Genomic DNA, 19,800 nt, shown 5'->3' on the forward strand with positions numbered 1-19,800 from the left:
AAATAAAAATCCAAGAAGCGTTACTAAAATAAAAAATAAAAAGCCCAAGACCTTAAGATGCATAAAAAATAGACAAAATAAAAAGCCCAATAAGCATTAAATAAATAAGATAAAAAAGTAAAAAGCATAATATAAAATAAGAAGCATAAAACATATACATACAGTACAGACATCTACACACTTTCAATATTGTATGTCTTAATTACAATTCTGAACAAAAGCTGTTTATTTAAAATTGTATCATTCTGAAAACAATTGCATAAGAAAATTGAGTCTGGGTCTACTATAGTGAAATAAAGCTTTTAAAATTCATGGGTAGCGATTGAGTCAAACGACACAGCTGCAATGCAGACACAATAGAGGCAGAGATCAAAACATCACAGTATGTTTAAAATGTTTTCGGCCATGTCTCCCAAACTCAACTCAAAACGTGTTGGTCAGAAAAAACAAGTCAAGAAATCTGTAAGCACGAATACCAAAAATGTTGCATCTTTTTCCGCGCCCCTGAGGAATCTGGATGTCCTGATTTGAACACGCAAAACATCTAAGTTTATTGCAGCACAGACACTTTTGCCTACATAACCCAACTGATACACTTTCTACAGACTTCCCGTGAAAAAACACAGTGAGAACACAGAAGGAAAGCATGTGGTACAGAGAAAAAGACAGCCCAAAAAACACAGTAAGGAAACGATGCACTAGATTTGAGTATCCTCAGTGAAACTATCTTACCAAATCGAGTGTGAATCTGTACAATGGAAATTTTAGCAAAAATAACCAAGAATAAAAGAGAATAAAAATAAACATCTACATAACATTACATAGTCATGCAACTAATGCATTATCTAATTATTAACAAATGCAACATCATTGTAAATTGCTACAAATGACGACTTCTTCATGTGAATATTCAATGGCCTTTTGATGAATTTGCATAAGACAAAAACAAAATGCTTTAATTTAGTTATACTGAAGTAAACACAGAGATCACTGCAATGTACTCAAATAAGTTAACATTATGCTTCCTGTAACCGTACACACAATGAGTATTTTTAATACATCCGTTGCTTTGCTATCCCAGAATGCACCAGGAGAGTCTTGGCACACGGAAATAAACAACCCACGTCACAGAAGGTGTGAAAATGTTGTGGCAGCTCCTGTATAAAGACATTACTACGTTTAACAAACAGTCTCCAGATGGGCAGGTTTCAATGTGACAGCTCCTGCTGTCTGCTACTAATATATTGACAGGGTTTCTCAAAAATCCTGCTTATCCTCTCATACGAGTTCTTGGTCTCCAACATTAAAACTGCCAGGGAACAGGCTTATAAAGAAAACCGAACACAAACTCACAGAGACGCACCGTTAAAACAGTGATTCCCAACCAGGAGCTCACTAGTTGCTAAAAATGACATCCAACCTCGGAGAATGTATATCTTTGCTCTTATTTTTAAACATGTTATTTAAAATGTAATAAAATGTTTGAAGGCGTGTTGTAGTTGCACTCGGATTAAAAAACTAGACCTCAACTTGGAAAGAATTTAAGGAGGATTGGAAAAATTCTCACAACCCATGCACAGTCAACATGGAGGAGAATGGACCGCAAAACAAGACTTTGTTTCCCGCACCCTAAGCAGATTCCGCAGATACTGTACTTGAAGATTACATATAATTAGGTAATAAATAACCAGTTGTAAAAGAAATGTGGATGTCAGTATAGACACGAGTCTACATATAACATCAAATTCAGACTGTGTGGTATAACATGTCACCACAGACAAACGTCAAAGGCTGACTTTGCTGGAAAGACGTCCAATAAATCCAAACAGTCAACAGTTCACTTATCCTTTTGAGCTGTTGATTGACGACCGCTTGGTTGTGATTTAAAGGGCTCAGCGAGGAGAGAAATAATAATAAAGAACCATTCAGAGCTCTGAAGACTACACAGAGAAAGACAGAGGTGACAGATGCCATAACTGGTGAAGACGTAACCAATGTAAGTCACCTATGCCTTTACCTCATGGAACTTTAAAAATGACATGCAGAATAAACAACTAGTCTTACTGAGCAATCGTTATTATTAAACCAAACAAACAACCAGCTAACTCCCACCTGGTGATTCCCACCTGCTCACCACCACACTTGCATTGCACAGCATGTATAAAATAAAAAACCTCTCCCAAAATTACTAAGAGAATACACTTCATTCTTGTTTCTCCGTTCTGGCCCCACCACAAAACACAACAGCTGGTCGGTCCACGAACTCATCACCCATCAGAACTGATAAATAACAATTCGCGCACTGTGATTTCTTCCTAATGAGGAGTGACGGCTCATTTGTGTCGGCTGTGACGAGATCTCACCCGGGACCGGATGGCAGCTGTCAACAGGCGTCTTTATATGATGCGGCCATGTTATATAAAGGGTTGCCCAGGAGACCGTACCATCTTAAATGACGCCGTCCACAGTTGCCGTGATTAGACCTCGGGTGATGTCACATTTTCCGTCCCAAGGGGAAAACCACAAATACATCATGTGTATTGTGTGTTACATGTATGATTAGCTTTTCATGTACTTAATAAATTTAATTATGGCAATGTGAAAAAATCTGCCAATAATTTAGTAGCGTGGCAGGAATTCATGGTGAAGCTCATATCAAACTCACCCACATGATGCTTATGTTGTAGGTGGTTGCTATGCTGTTGCTAAGGAGTTTAGTGTAGTTGCTAGGGTACTGCTTCATGGTTTTTATTGTGTTGGGATGGTTGCTGGCCAAAGTGAAAAGAACCCACTCCCAAGTGACATAATCACACATTGCATATTACACCTCTCCTCAAGAAGAGAAATGATATCAGGTACCATTCATGTCCATACCACGCATTACAAATCAAGATTAAACTCCATACGAAATATCAATTATTACGCTTTCTTAAGTAAACACCAATATAACAGATAAAAAGTTGGAAACATGCGAGTCAATAAAGATGCAGAGCAAGTCAAAGTGATAATCTGACACGAGGTGCTCACCGCTTTCATCCTGACATCTCTTCCTTCCTTGTAAAGTGACAACTCGTCCTGGGGATACAGAAACTCACTGGCATGTTCTCTGAATTTTAAGTAAACTCCAGCTGAGATGAGGCATCTTTTGGAGTGATGCTGACACACTGATGCTTTAAGATGAGGGAAGAGGCGTGAGGAGTTTTTTTCAAGAGACGGAAAGAAGTCTTGGAACGGATGGAGAAATAGAGAGAGAGAGAGAACGTAGAGCATGGCACATACGGAAGTCAAAGTGTCACCTGGGACCGGAAACGAGGAGGTGTCGTGCTACCAATTATATCCCACTTCTGCGGCCCCCGAGCTGCAAAAAAGCAGGGCTATTTTCAGCCTGCAGAGGAGAGGCAACAAAAAGAGTGAGAGAGTGAGAAGGACGAGCGAGAGAGAGATGGAGTGAATGATGCTTTAAGAGCTCAGGAAGACACGTCAACCATTCAAAGGTGCTGTTGTCATAATGAGAGAGGTTGGTAAAAGGGATGCTTCACCTGGAAATTCTGTCATCATTTTCTCACCTTCGAGTTTTTCCAAATCTGTATGAATGTCTTTATTCGGATGAACGCAGAGAAAGATTTTTTTGAAGAATGCTTATAACCGAACTGATCTCGCCCCCATTGACTCCCATAGGAGGAAAAAGAACTTTAAATTTTAGTTTTGTTCTGTTGAACACTTTGAAGACTGTAGGACAGAAACCGTCCTGGGGCACTTTGACTACCATTGTTTTTTCCTACTATGGGAGTCAATGGGAGGCAAAATATGTCTGGTTATAAACATTCTTCTAAATATCTTTCTCTGTGTTCATCAGAACAAAGAAATGTACACAGATTTGGAACAACTCGAAGGTGAGTAAATGATCACAGAATGTTAATCTTGGGGTGAAGTATCCCTTTAAAGCAAAGGAGGCGGAGTCACACCATGTGATACGCTGGCACCCGTACAGACACTCCCACCCCATATGTTCAACTGTGAGTGATTTAGATGACTCATTTAAAAAAGGACAAAATGTTTGTCGTCATGAAACAAATAATTGATCAAAATATGATTTTAATTGATAATAATTGATATGAAATTGCATTTAAAGGCTTCTCAAGTGTGCTTGTCGGTATCCAATGAACAACTCTCAGAATGTTAACTATTAGTGTAAATACACTGGTTCAAACAAATGCGAGGTCAAAGGTGACAGATCAGTCACCGGAACGGAAGCAGTCACTCGGCAATGATTGCCATCATTAGTGTGGAAGCGTAGCCATAGTTCCAGTAACTCATTCTAGCGCAGAAAATGAGGGGGGAACATGTTTTATTTGGAGAAGACCTCCAGTTCGTGTTACCGAGAACATCCGTCTGGACTGCCATGAGATGATGTGAGCCAAGATTTCCCTTTAGTCCCATCAGTAATTGCAGCTTCAACCATTCAACACAGACACTTGATTTCATCTTAAGCCCATTAAAGTGTAAAGTACAAGTGTGGTGAAAAAGACTCGAGGGTCAGCATGACTAATAAAGCATGTGTAAGATCAGAATGGCTGGGAAAGCATGCATACATGGGTGCGCACGCGCAAGCATGTTGTACAGTATAAAATAAGACAAAACCTATTCCAGCAGTGCATACGGACCTGAATTTAGTTTAACTTTGGCTGATATGGTTCTTTGCAGACACATCAAGCTGTGTGTAAATATAGCTAGTGGCCAACACATCTAGTGCTTTTTGGAAGATGAATCCAATATTTAAGTAATAGTTCGCCCCAAAACTTGAACTTGGGTTGAACTCAAGAACCAGGTCAGTTCAATTTGTGAATGAAGTATTGAAAGGGTCGGTTCACTCAAAAACGAAGATTTTCATCAATTATTCATCCTCTTGTCATTCCAAACCTGTATGACTTTCTTCTGTGGAAAACAAAAAATATGTCGCAGAATATTGGTAACCAAACAACAACAGCCCCATGGACTTCCATTTTATGGACACCAAAATATCTGAGACAAGTTTTATGATAGTTTTACGATTGTCATTTTTAAAGCTTGACAATACCAGCCCAGGCCATATTTGCTTTTATTATATAGAAAAAAGAAAAGTGCCAGGATTATCTTCCAAATTTACTCTTTGCATTTTACTGAAAAAACATTTGGAACAAGGTTGCGGTGAATATATAACAGAATTTTCATTTTTGGATGAACTATTCCTTTAAATGAATATTATTGGCAGCAGAGGAAATGGAACCATGAGCCAGCGTTCATTTTAGCACCGGATTGGAAGAACAATACGGGACAGGCAAAGAAAAGGAAATTACACTCTCTGTCCCGCTTCCAGGAGAATGTGAGTGAAAACAGGTCATTGTGTTGGGAAGGGGCTTCTGTGGACAGGCCGGACTGGACGCCGTGCTCAGTGGAACAACTCTGAAATGATAAAAGTAAGAAAAACAATGCGTGGATGGAAACGCAGATGGCAGAGCTCCAGGTTTGAGGGAGGAGAGAAAAGCAGAGGAGGTGAAAGAGAGGCTGCAACCGGAGAATGTGATGTCAGTACATTAATGGATATCAGGTCTTTTATTTGAGGTCCCTTTTACTATAGAGAAATATAGGAGGATAGTGCATCGATAGTGGAAAAGCACCACTTTGAAACAACTTAAATAGCTAATAATCGACATACGTTGAGCAATGTTCATTCATTATAAGAAACAAATCAAAACTCTTCAGCACAAAGTGATTTCAAGTGTTATGAACTTGTCAAATATAAGCAGATCATCAGATTTGTTAGTCATCTGTGAAACATTTATAGCATGCAAAAAAGCTCAGCCTCTACGCAAACAGAATGACTGAGAGAATGAAGCAAGAAACTACAATAAGAGGATAAAACCAGCGCACCCTTGTGGTTGCTGAGAGAACTGCAGCGTATCAGAACTGCAAATGCCATTGCACAAACACACTTGAACAAACACACAAAATGCGTTTGTGCTCTCAGCAGGCGTGTTGGCATTCAGCGGAAGCGTTCAAGAGGAGAACAGGAGGTGGCACTCGCCGATCGTTTGAACGGTTCCTTAAATGCTTTAAAGTAACTTTGTAAAATAAAATAAAGAGTCATTCATTTCTGTTTCAACAGAACAAAAAAAATGTTTTTCCTACTATGGTAGTCAATTGTGGCCCCTGGTTGGTTACAAGCATTTTTCCAAACACCTTTCTTTGTGTTTAATTCAACTGGAGGGTGAATAATTCATGACAGAATTTTAATTTCTGGGTGGAGAATCCCGTCAATTTTTTAAACAGTACCAGTTCAGACCCAGTCCATATATTTTTATTTCGACACATCCTAAGATACTCAAACAGCCCCAAACCTTCTCAGAAAGATGCTATTTTCCACACTCAACACATCCATCGGTGTAACATGTACACGCCTCTCACACACGAACAAGCTTGTTCACGCTCTCTCCGTTGTGTAAGGTGCATGCGTTTGTGCTCTCAGCAGGCGTGTTGGCATTCAGCGGAAGCGTTCAAGAGGAGAACAGGAGGTGGCACTCGCCGATCGCAGCACAACACACAGTGCACATGCAAAACCCACACACACCCATACAAATGTCACAAACGTTAAAGCACATAGCAGCACACAAACATACGTGCATTGTGTGTCTGCAATACCTGGAAGTCTCTTGAGGGGCTGGAGGCGCATGTTGAGAGCCTGGTGGGAGAGCAGGGGCGAGGAGGGGAGAGAGCGCGACACGCCCTCCATGATGCGAATGTGTTGCATGTTTTCGGTCACCGGGAGAGGAGGGACGGCGTAATCCCCCTCAAACACACACTCGCCCTCTGTGGAGTCACTGCCTGGAGAGGGTAAAGAAAGAGAAGGTTTAGAAACCTCAAACACACAGCATAACATGCACATCAAATATCCCAGAATGAGCTGCACGTGCACTGGTAAGATTCACAGCCTATCGGAGCGGCTCAAATAATGTGAGGACATAGAAACACAAACTCTCTCGGTTTATCTTAATAACACGCTACTATCACTGTTCCTCAAGATACAAAGCTCCAGATATAGAAAGACAGATCGAGACACTTCAAACATGTTGTCTAGCGCTTGTAGCCGTGTCATGCTTGTCAGATATACTTTCTGTTTCGAATGTGCACTGACACGTTAAGACCCCTCGGAAACGTTTTAGCACTCTTATTATTTAACAAATATTTCTCATAATGTTATGAATATCAAACGATTTATATACAAATACAGCCGTTTTTTGATGAAATCCGCATGACAACTAGTATCGGAATATTAAAACTTGTTTGCATATCAATAGGCTTGTTGCACAAGATGGGGCCAGAGTCGGCAGACAAATTTCTGGTAGCACAACACAATGGAGTTGTTTTGGCTTAATGAAGTGCACAGCAATGTAAAGATGATATATCGCTGATATATTACGTTCTTATTTTTTTTAATCTAAAAATCACCAATAATTGCCGGGCAAAAATCCTCCTTTTTCATCGTTATACGACTGTAAAATAGTCTGTCGACCGTAGCGTCCCAAAAGCTCACCGGCGCCATCTTGCGCAACTAGCAAATTTATAAAATCAGATTAATATCTTAAACGTTCAAATGTATCGGTGTTTGGAGCTTAGGCATTTTGAATCCCATATACTCGAAGATGAAATATAAAATGATTTGTATGTTTTCAGCTGAACAAAGTTGATCATATACAGTAGATCTGGGATAGCTTGAGTCAATGATATTTTGGTGAACTATCCCGCAATTGAAACCACATGAATGATGAACACAAATGTACACGATCGTTAACAGAAATACAGAAAAAAATAAGAAACAAGAGACCATTTTACAATGTTTTTGCTTTTCTGAATGTACTACTTATAGGTATGTGTACAGGCAATATTATAATTTTGGTTTGATTCTGTGAACTACTAACAATATTTCTCGCTAAACTTAAATAAAAGTTTCTTTCCATTTGCATTTATTTACAGAAAATGAAAACTGGAGAAACAGGTCAAAATAACAGAAAAGATGCTCTGTGGTATTTTAGATCTGAAAAAAGCAAAGAAAACAAGTTCATATTGACCTTGAAGCAATACAACAGTAATATCTGTCCACGTTGTTATGTGCTAACCCTGATTTTTATTACGGTTTTCGTGTGTCTTGTCACACATTCACATTGCTGTTGGAGGTCTTCATGTTACTCCTGAGGTTTGATTTTGTTGAAATTCAACCAACACTGGACTGGAATGGATGCAATACATCTAGAAATGCTGATAATATGAACATCTGAAATGGTCTCTTATTTTTTTCCTGGTTGTATATTTACACTCAAACACATTCTGATCAATACCCAGATACAGTATATACAAAATCAAGACCAGCGTTCTCACACGCCAAAATCTGCACACGTCAACGGTAAAGAACCATCACAATACAGCATGGCAGGTGTGTATATGCGCTGACATCACAATGCCACTGTGGATCTTACATTAACTATCAATTAAACTCAGAATTTCATTCGTGGCAGCAGCAGGGTGCTGGAAGACATTTAATCACTTGCATGTGACTGTTATCAGACCTGAGAGATCAGATCCCAGTTTACTACTCACATTTACGGTTCAGAGAGCTTGTGTAAATCATCAGTGTGTGTGTGTGTGTTTGTTTGAGTTGGGTGCGGCTCTGGACCGCTGTCAAGCCATCGCTTTTACGCTTTTTACAGTCTCTCTCTCTCTCCCTCTCTTCCACTGCAGATTCTTCTTTTCATTTTCATCTCCATCCATCAGCCCCACCCTACATTCATCTCACGGCCAGCCGGTTCTTATCGAATCAATGCCCACTTCTTTTTCTCCCCTACCCTGCTCAAACTAAAGAAGATAGAAGCGTTTCGGAACAATTGCAGGCGGTCAGTTAATGGCTAGCTAGAAGCTAATAAATAAAACATGACTTTTTAACCCGTTTTAAACATAGCGTTTTAACCTACCCAGACAACATTTAAACAGCATTTCACTCATGAAATGAGGCAGCTGTCATGGTTCAAGCCACCTTTAAGCCGACTTTTAAGTACTTCAGAGAGACGTCAAGCTGTCGGATCTTGCATCTTTGTGAACACAGCGTCAAACTCGGCTACTGCAATGCAGAATGGATACCGAAGCTGAAATGGTTATTTTACACAAACAGTCTGCATGAAAGCTAAAGCGCACTCATAGCTAAATGAGTACTATTGCTAACTTTCTTTCATTTGAAACACGTCACCAAAACAATTTTCACTGTACCCACCAACAAAATTTAGGGAGTGACTCTTGTAACAGGTGGCAAAACTACTTTCATTTTTGTAGGAGTACATTAAATAATCTTTGGTTGCATGAGTGTGAGATCTGGACTTCGCAGCGTGTCCACTCGGCTGCGTCATAGGATGGCGTCAGACAGGAAGAGCCCATGTTGCGGACAGTCTGGCCACAGCGACAGATGGCACAGACAGGAAGAGAGAAATGGAGAGGAAATACTGATGAATGAAGCACCCACATGCTACTAACCACACATACACAGTCAGTGATGGGTAAGTTACTCTGAAAAGTAATCATTAACTAGTTACTCATTACATATTCAATAGTGTAATTAGATTAATGTGCATTTTACTCTCTCCAAATAGTATTCAATTACTTTTAACCAATTACTTTCTATATCCTTCCTCAACTAGGGATGTGCACGAACGTACGAATACTCGAATGTTTTTATGGGTTCGGTATTCTCGAATTTCTTCCGAATATACCGAAGTTGGTATAAAAAAACAGACGTAATATTAAATGATACGATGATTAATTTATTACCATAACTTGTTAGGAGTGGTTGTTTTTCGTAAGAAATATATTAGGCTAACTGCTGATTTCCATAACTTGAAACATTAAAACGTACATTTCACTGCAACTAATGTAAATAAAATTGGCCTTAGCATAAGATTGGTACCGTTTTCCATACCTAAAGCCTGTATTATCCTCCAAACAGGGTCATCACCTTCATGTTATAGTCTGTAAATAAATGTGTGATGTTTTTTTTAAACGCATTGGAATTCCTTAGTTAGGTTACCTTGGTTGATTTTATTTGCAATAAGCAAAACAAGACAGACACTGACCATGAAACGACCAAGAAAATAATATTTATATGCAGTGGTGATCAGCAGGATTGGTCATTCTTCCTCAGATGACGGTCACGTAATAAACATGACAACAAGCACTATATAATGGCTCCGTCGGCTGGCTGAACAGACTTTCACTAGAGTAAAACAGACCTGTATGCTTGTTTTTGTTATCAATAACATGTAAAACTAAATAAACAAGATAACCATATATCACAGGCTTTCAATATACGTTGCATTTTGTTTTATGTTTGATCGTTGAAGGATTTTGCTTTGCGCAGGTTTAAATGCAGTGATTAAGGCGTTTTTTTAATATTACACAGGATATAATATAAGTGCATTATGAATATTTAATGATAATTATAAGTTTTATGTGAAATTGTGACTAACAAATTGCTACTTTATTAACGTAATTGAAATAAACTAATATTTCAATATTCCTTTAAAATTGTTTAGCGGACTGAAACCAAGCATTTTCCTTTTGCATGATTTTACATTTTTTCTCCATAATCACTGCTGGTCACACTTCATATTTGTCTCTGGGTTTTTCCAAGGCATTTAACAACGTAAAAGTATAACAAAATAGCTAAAAATATAAAACTTTCACTAGTTATGATTTGTATGTGTAAAATTTAAAGAGATTTTTAAAGGAGTAGTTTACTTAAAAATTTGCCCCCATTGATTTTCCATAGTAGGATAAAAAATTACTATGGAAAGTGAATGGGCGCATACATTGAAGCGTACTACTACTTTAATGAAATTATTATACACGGATTACAGCTTGTCTCACGCCCATCAAATGAAATTGAGAGCTGTTGTCGGATGTTGTGTCACCGTGACGACACACAAAAAGAACATTTGCATCTTTGATAAGAAAAAAGACGCAAGCAAGGGACACATCAGAAAAACGGATTTGTAGCACCGTGGGAGAGGAGGGATGAAAATACACTGCCACCTGCTTCCCCAAGGAGATGAAAGAACGCTCGGTGGGAATGAGGTATAAACTGGGATGTGTGTGTGTGTGTGTGTGTGTGTGTGTGTGTGTGTGTGTGTGTGTAAGAGAGAGATTAAATTCTAGTATGAGAGGGTTCGAAGGTAGAGATGGAGAGTAACTGACTTACAGTTAAAGCAAGATTCTAAAAGCTAGCTCACATCTGTAACATCTAAACAGTGCAGAGTTTATAACTACACTGCTTCAGGGTCTTCATATTACGTTTCAGTGAAAAACCAAGGTATCGTCATTCTTTGTGGATAAGGCAATCCCAGAATGCAACGTGCTAACATCAGACAAAAATGTTGATGGTCTCTTTCCCTTAAGGAGCTCCATTTGTGTTGTGCACGACACATCAAACCAATCCGTTGGCAATGAAGAACGTTTCACAGTGAATTACAACATTCCAATTGCTGCCTAGGTAAGCCAAAACATGAATATGTTCCTATTTTATTTGTTGGATTTTGATCTGCTTCGAGACGTCTGGTTGAGAAGTGCAAACCGCGAATGAAAAGGTGACTCAGAAGGGCAGTGTTTATCTGCCCTGTTTTAACACAGCGACAAACCCCCTTATCAGCGAACACACATTGAGGGTAAATGACCAACAACGATCGGGACCGAATCAGCGTATACTTAAGATACTCTTGTCATTTATTACAAACGTAGTTTACACTCTCAGCACACGCGCACACACACCGGTTATGAGGCGATACAAGCCCGGTGGGAGGATTGAGTGCGATTCAGAAAGCTGCTCTCTAATTTATGTAGGCTGATAGCAGAACCTGCTCGCCTAATCAAAACACCCCACTAAATCTGAGCCCGGATCGGCCCAGTGCCCTTGAGCCTGGAAAAGAACCATCACTCGTCACACAAGCCCACACTGACAGTGCCTGGAAATGGAGCCAGAGGGAGAGAGAAAGGGAAAAAGAGAGATAACGAGATCATTTTCCATACTTCCCCACCGAGACCTTTGTTGTTCTGCGTGAAATGAATATCATCAAGAGATTCAATTAATGTCTTGAAGATCAGATGTCATGTGGTATGACAAGAGCGTGCGTGCGTCTAATATGTCATCACGCAGAACGTTTTGTCAGAAGAATGACCTTTGTTGACATTTTCATAAGCAATCCGAGTCAGACTCCGAATCACAGGCCTACCCTTAAATGAAAATGATATCTTCATTTACTAACGCTCGAGCTGTCTTTGTTCTGTTGAACACAAAAGAAGATATTTTAAAGAATGTAGGATAGCAAACAGTTCTGGGGTACTTTTGACTACCATTGTACCATTTTCCTACTACACTTCAAAAGGTTCTTCGGTGCCAAAGAAGAAACTTTTGGTTCCATAAAGAAACTTTAACATCTGAAGAACCTTCCTGTTTCACAATAGGTTCTTTGTGGCGAAAAAAGCTTCTTCAGATTATAAAAAGGTAAGAAAGAGATGGTTCTTTTAAAAACCTTTGACCCAACATGGTTCATCGCTGTGAAGAACTTCTTCAGCACCTTTATTTTTAAGAGTGTATGATTGTGTATGATTGTTTGGTCACAAGCATTCTTCCAAACATCTTTCTCCGTGTCCATCAAGACAAATACATTTATAAAGATTTGGACCAACTCGATGGTGAGAAAATGACAACAGCATTTAAACTTTGGGGCGAAGTGTAACTTTTAAACGCCACAAACAAAATAAAAAGACCCCATGTGCCAGCGCTTCTAATCCAAAACAGGCCCAATGATCTATTCCCATATCTACACAGTTCTGCCTGCAGACAGCATGTGTCCCACCTGCGGGCCCCTTCCACTCGACATGGCATTCAACCAATCAGGTCAAAGACCGATATGAGGTTTCTCTAGCTAGAGGCAGGAAATTAGCAACCGTAACTGGTGTGCTCTACCTTCAACCTCAAGCTCTTAAATACTCTGTGACTCGGGAACAAGGATTCAAATCACCTGGACTGACACGCTCTTCCCGTAGCCACCCAGCGACTGCACTCGTACTGCGACACACAACTGCGGATGATTGAGTGTGTTGTGGTTTCATGGAAAAGAGCCATTGCTCCATATGGCGGCCCAGTTCTACTGCAACACTGCGTATCGGGAGACCTTCGGCAATTCCCAGAGATACTACCTTCATTAATAAATTCACAGATCGACATTCAGACGTTCATTTCATGACGTTCTGGTAGATTATGTACAGTCTGTATTGGAGACATCTGGTAAGATCTGACTGAAGCGTTTCGATCATACTCAGCTCATTAGTCGATATAATACACGATACTGGGTTCAAGATACAACTGCATCACAATTTGAAACAACATTTGAAAAATGTACAGGTTTTTTCCAAAATATAACTTTCCACTAACATTTTTGTTGTACACACAATGTGTTATAGAATTGACAACATTCAGGTTTAAAGGGACAATTCACCCAAAAACAACTGTTCTGTCGTTATTTTTTTTCTTTGTTTGATTAACCAAACAATTATTGGCCACCATTGACCACACATAGTAGAAAAGATGACAATGGTAGTCAAAAGTGCCCCAGAACTGCTTTCCTACATTTTTCAAAATATCTTCTTTTGTGTTCAACAGAACAAATACATTTTTCATACTATGGTAGTCAATGGTGGCCAAGAACTACAAGCTTTCTTTCAAATATCTTTCGGCCTGTTCATAACAGCAAAGAAATGTATACAACTTGAGGGTGAGTAAAAGACAGAACTTAAATATGCGAATTAGTACATAAAGAATCGATTCTGAATCGGATCGTGAAGGACCAAACGATTTCCACCCCTATAGGTCCATATATTAGATTTCTGTATTGACAGGTCATATGTTGCCAACCATAGGCTACAAACAAACATATTTAAAATAATGCCATAGCTCTGAATATCACATTGTAACTTTTCTACCACAATGTATTGTGCTATATAACAACCAACGTTATTTAGTTCCAACACTCTTGGGTGACCATTTTAGACGACTTATGACTCAGACATCTTACTTAGATTCTTCTAATGAGACACTGGCCTTCAGAGCTGAGCTCCCAGAAGCTGTAACCTGCTTTTATCTGCGCCGCTAAACCAACATCACTATGGCTATTACTCATAGTTACGGTTATGGGTTTGTTCAAATTACATTCTTTCGGGATTAAATCCAGAATAAAATTTCAGCGCATAACTCCTCACATTGCCTGTGCTACAGAACATAAATATAACACCAAATAATGAAACTTGCTAAGGTGATGTCTGCTATTACTTTTCTGAGTTATAAGACTTATGAACTGTGCCTGGTAGATCATAAAATATCTGGCACATAACCATGCACCAGGCTACAGAACAATATAGCATTAAAACCGAGGCAAGGCTCTTCGGATGGTTGCCAGGGCGTTGCTATGCAATTATGGTACCAACTACCTACACAAAACGTGTCACAAAACTCAGTCTAGCAGGATGCCACCCCCTGAAAACCTGCTTCACAAGGAATATAGTCAGTGTTTATGATTTGACTCCAGAGAAACACTCTCTATTCTTTACTTGGATATTCTGTAACACGCTCTTCAAACAGTTCTGGAAAAGGCGAACAGGTTTTGTTTCTACACTATTCCCCCAAGAATTGTACAACGCTTGAACGGACACACTTGCTTGAATTGGCTGACGTTCGCTCAACATTGAATGGGAGCCTATTATCCAGCACTGGTTCAGGCATCCACAGAGGACACACACACAGATATACTGCAGAAGCGAGTGTGTGTGCATCTAGAAATGTGATCTGTGTGTGTAGTCTGCCACTGTTGAATAATTTAGTCTTTTTGCTGGTCACATAGAGACTTCTGCAGGAGAGATGTTGGAACAGTGAGATGGTGTTCACTTTCATTTCACGAGACTAGAGGCCGTTTTCATGGTTATTTCAATAACCAACCAATAACAGACGAGTAAATCCTCCCTACATTGAAAAATTATTTAGATGTCACATTAATACGGTTAACCATACCAAGTTGCCAGTTCAATCCCTAAAGGGTTGGCAGTTAATTCCCTACAAGGTATAAGCCTGCCAATTGTCCCATTTGGCGAGGCGCAATGAATTTATTTTCTTAATATTGATTAATTTAGCAAAATTATAACAATACATTGAGATGTCACATCAATTTGGGTAACCATACGGGTTGCTAGGTCATTTCCCACCGTGTTGCCAGTTCACCCCTACAAGCTACTGTATAAGCCTTCACAACTGTGCCCTTTGGCTATTCTGTTTATAAATATTGATTTATTTAGCCAAATAATACCGTACATTTAGATGTCAAATCAATTTAGAAAACCATTTGGGTTGCCAGTTCATTCCCCACAGGGTTTCCAGTTCCCTTATTGTGCTATTTGCCAATAGCGCAATTAATCTACTCATAAATATTGATTAATTTAACCAAATAATAACATATAGAAGTGTGATATACACTGACCAAGCTTTATAAGATCACTATAATATGACAAAAAGCTCTCAGGTTGCCAAACAATGGCCTATATAAATACATTATAGAAGTAAATTGAGGTCTCATATAGTTGCTTTATTACATTTGAAGGAGTACTTCAGGGCTCTTAAGAGTGAGTTTTATGAGGATGAACTAACCGTGAGCCTCGACTCTGTTTGATCTGACTAGCAACAGCCATGGAATGATAAATCCTGAATATACGGCGTGTCAGCACAACTTCGCTTAACCCAGCCCTGTGAGACAGGGTGGAAAGAGAAGGAGAGAGAAAGAAAGCGAGTAGGCACTACATAATCATACACACGTAAACCAGCTTGCTTATCTCTGTGGGAACGGCGAATGGCGGCGAGGCAGAAATATTATATGACCATATCTTTGGGCCGAAACTGCTAACACTGCCTTTAATAGCTCTGGTACGGTGCAGGATGTGTAGTCTCCATCATATCATTGTAATTCAGCCCTCAAAACACGTTTTAGTGACTCATAACAGAAGATCTAAAGTGTTTGACTCTCTCGCAATCCTGCCTGTCTTAGCTCACGGTCCCACGCTTTGTAAAATCCAGCAGCCCACCAAGCTGTTGTTCCCAATGCACCCCTGAGGACACAGAAGACAGAAGAGTGCTTCAACCAAGAACAAAATGCTTCTGTGCATCTCTTACCCAACCTAGTCAAAAAAAGGCTTGAACCAGTCTTAGATGGCTTGTTTTTTAGTATTTAAGTGGTTTGGTCACTTTTTATATTAAGTTGACCAGCCAATGCAGCACGGCAAAGCCAAGACCACCTAAACCAGTAAAAGGATAGTTCACCTGAAAATGAAACTTCTTTCATCCCTTACTCACCCTCATGTCATTCCAAACCTGTATCTTCCCTATAGAAGACAAATGAGAGATATTTTGAGGAATGTTGTTAACTGGCACCCAGCCGGCGCTGTTCCGTTACCAACTTTTTTCAAAATATCTTCTTTAGTGTTCAGCGGAAGAAAGAAAGTCATCCAGCTGTGAAATGAAAAGAGGGTGAGTAAATAATGATTTTTTTGGGTGAACTATCCCCTTTAACTGGTTTATGACTTATTTTAGCATTAGAAGCACACACAAATACAGATTATACATCAGGGCACACACACAGCGATTCTAACACTCCAGTGACATCACTGTGTGGGCGAGGAATACTGGTAAACAGAGATCATGTAGGTAACTCTGTATATGTGTGTTTGCCCACATTAGCGTAGGTGTTGATATTTCCCTCTGAGTAACTGAGCATGTTAGCGTATGTTCAGATATTTGGCTTTGATATCCCACCGGATTCTCATTTCAACTGCTGTTAGGCTCGTGAACGGCTTCATTAAGCCCGTTCTGTGATCACTTAACAATAAAGACAACCACATATGAAATGACAAGAGCGTAAAACCGCCACAGAGAGCTCGTACTCACGTACCATCAAGGGAGCCCCACGGGTGAGAAAGTCAAACACCTTGGCGAGACCCAAATCATCGTGTTTGTGCCGTCACTAGCGCCAAGTAGAACTGAAGGTCCCAAGACAGCAAAACTCAACAGGCTCTTGTCAAAAACTGGTACAAATGGACCTGCTCCAGTCTGTCCCAAACAAAGAAATTCCTTTAACCTCTAGCTAAAGCTCGCCTGTCCGGGGTAAACTCCCAGAAAGAATCAGCACCACCCAGAATCTTGAGGATTTGATAGTTCACCTGTGTCTGGTGACAGAATCTGTGTCCGAAAACAACCAAAGGCGACCTCGTGGTTCAGCTGAAGAGTACAGAAGAGCCCGGTAAGTTAAAAAAAAGAAAAGAATTAAGCAAAAAGAAAGGAGAGGAAAATATGCTTACACGAGTGATGCTGAGTTATCTGCAGTCTTGAGGGCGACTGCCAGGTACCAGCGCATGCGCCAAGGACATACAACCTCCCCACACATAGGCGCACACACACAAATGTTCAGTCATCATCAGCAGGGCGGACAGGCGCACCCTCCTCCTCCTCTTTTCTCCCACTCGATAGCAGCTATTCATCTGCATCTCTCTCAAACTTTTTCTCTCTGTTCAGATTCTCTTAACCTCTCGTGTTTAATGTTGAAAGGATCTCTACTTTTAATCCCTCAAGAGAAGGGATTTCTGAAGCACCGAGAAAAAATTAGCAACCATCCAGCATTACAACAAATTACACTGTATATATTTAAAGGCATAGTTCACATAAAAGTGAAAATTCTGTCATCATTTACGCACTTCAAAGCTGTTTATATTGCATTAAATGTATACGTTTTATTTTGTGTGTTCTCTCGGAATAAAACCCTCAGCTGCTAGTAAAATGCTTTACCAATTGAGCAACAGGAGGGATATATATTTTTCATCGAACACATAAACTCGTTTTGATTCGTACAATGGTAGTTTAAGAGAAATGCATTCTGGGATGATTTAATGAATTGAGAGTAAATGATTAAATTAAATATCGGTCTCTTCCCCAAACAAACTTTCTGAAAATGATGACGTCACACGTATGTGTATTCGTATTACGCGCTCAACCAAAACAATATGGCGGCTTCCCGTACTGTGAGCTCTCGCTGCTCGGCTGTGTGTTAACATTTCCCCAGGAAAATGCGGATTTGCTGCACCAATAAGACCAGCGGAGACACATATACGTTGGCCGACAGTATTAAAAAGCACTTTTGGCTTATAACTGTTTGAGCCAATGATCGTCCTGTTTCTTTATACAACACAACACTGGCCCGGCGTGCATATTACAGCGTTTTGATCAGTTTTCCTGGATCCGAGTAAATGAAGGCCGTTTTGATAATGCTGTTCTTTTCAAAAACGCTATGGAAAAACGTTTCAGTTTTTCATCGTGTAAACGCAGCCTGAGAGCTGAAACAGCGGTATATTTGAACATGGTCTATTGAGAAGCTCTTAAAAACACCAAATATTAACATTTATTTTCACCACTTTGAACCCCAAGTTTCATGGGAAAAAAACCTATATGTAAAAACTACCTCTGCTAATTTTATAAACCCGTATTTTGTGCTTCACAGCGACAATAACATTATGGGAAGAGGCGGAGGAAATAAAGAAAGAACTTTAATTTTAGGTGAACTATACCTTTAAGGCAAAAGAGATTAAATTACGCTCATATATTACATATACAGGTAAACATACACAAATGTAAATATGAGTCAAGAGGCAGTATCATATTTTTGCGGCCGTCTAGAAATAACCAACATGAAGACACTTCTTCATGCGCTATGAAAAGCCCATTGTGCGTGTGAACTTGAGAGGTGGATTATAAAACATGTTTGCCAGCATTCAAAGGGCCAGAAAACAGATTCAAGAGAAACTGCTGAGCTCTTCCTTCCGCCTAATGTTCCTGTTTCTCTAAACACACAGAAGTGTTGCATTCATTGCACCACTGATAAGGACAATGTACTTCTGGGTGCAAGTGTAAGAACACCTTTTGCGAGGATGTCAATATATACACTGCAAATATATGCAAATGTAATCAAAGATAAAAGCAATAATAATGTTGTGTACAAAACAAAGCGCACCTGCTGCATAAAGCACATTGATATCATTCAACATTTTTCTTTTAAATCACATCAACAGGCAAAGTCAGGAAAAGTTCAAAGATCCAGTGTATGACAGTTAGCGGCATCTAGTGTGGAGGTTGCGAATTGTAACCAACGGATCAACTCCACCTCTTCCCTTCGAAGCACTACGGTGCCTGACACAGCACTAAGATGCAGACACATGTTCACTTCTTTGCCGAAGGAGATAACATTTAGGAAACGCGCTCTGTAGAGCAGTTTGTCTGTTTAGAGCCACCGTAGAAACAACACGGTGAATTCAATGGAAATAGTTAATTTTAAGGTAATAAAAAAACATTGCTTCTTTATTCAAGGTCTTTATACACCTCTCAAAACATAGTTATATACATTTCATTTCTGTCAATAGATCCTCCCAAAAATGACACACAGCACCTTTAACCCACATTTAGGGCACTCATCTAGTTTTGGAACCAAACTATTAATTTTGTTTTATTTAGGAACATTTGGGAACACAAACACTCAAGACTGTGACAGTGAAGTGCATATCTACTGAAAACAAAGAATATTGACATATAAATTGTAAAAATGAAAAATAGCACTAAGTACTGCTGGTGCCACTTATTTTAGTAGT

The 19,800-nt window shown here is 39.6% G+C and overlaps 1 protein-coding gene across 1 annotated transcript in view; it reads right to left on the minus strand.

Moving 5' to 3' along the window:
* The window catches only part of tanc2a (tetratricopeptide repeat, ankyrin repeat and coiled-coil containing 2a), a 104,967-nt gene that overhangs the window by 34,227 nt on the left and 50,940 nt on the right, over positions 1–19,800 (minus strand). The window contains exon 4 of the mRNA XM_079456585.1: positions 6,679–6,861. Within this exon, the coding sequence (XP_079312711.1) occupies positions 6,679–6,861 (183 nt within the window). The remainder of the gene's footprint in view (positions 1–6,678; positions 6,862–19,800) is intronic.

Source organism: Barbatula barbatula, assembly GCF_947034865.1.
Source record: "Barbatula barbatula genome assembly, chromosome: 5".
NCBI classification, from domain to species: Eukaryota; Metazoa; Chordata; class Actinopteri; order Cypriniformes; family Nemacheilidae; genus Barbatula; species Barbatula barbatula.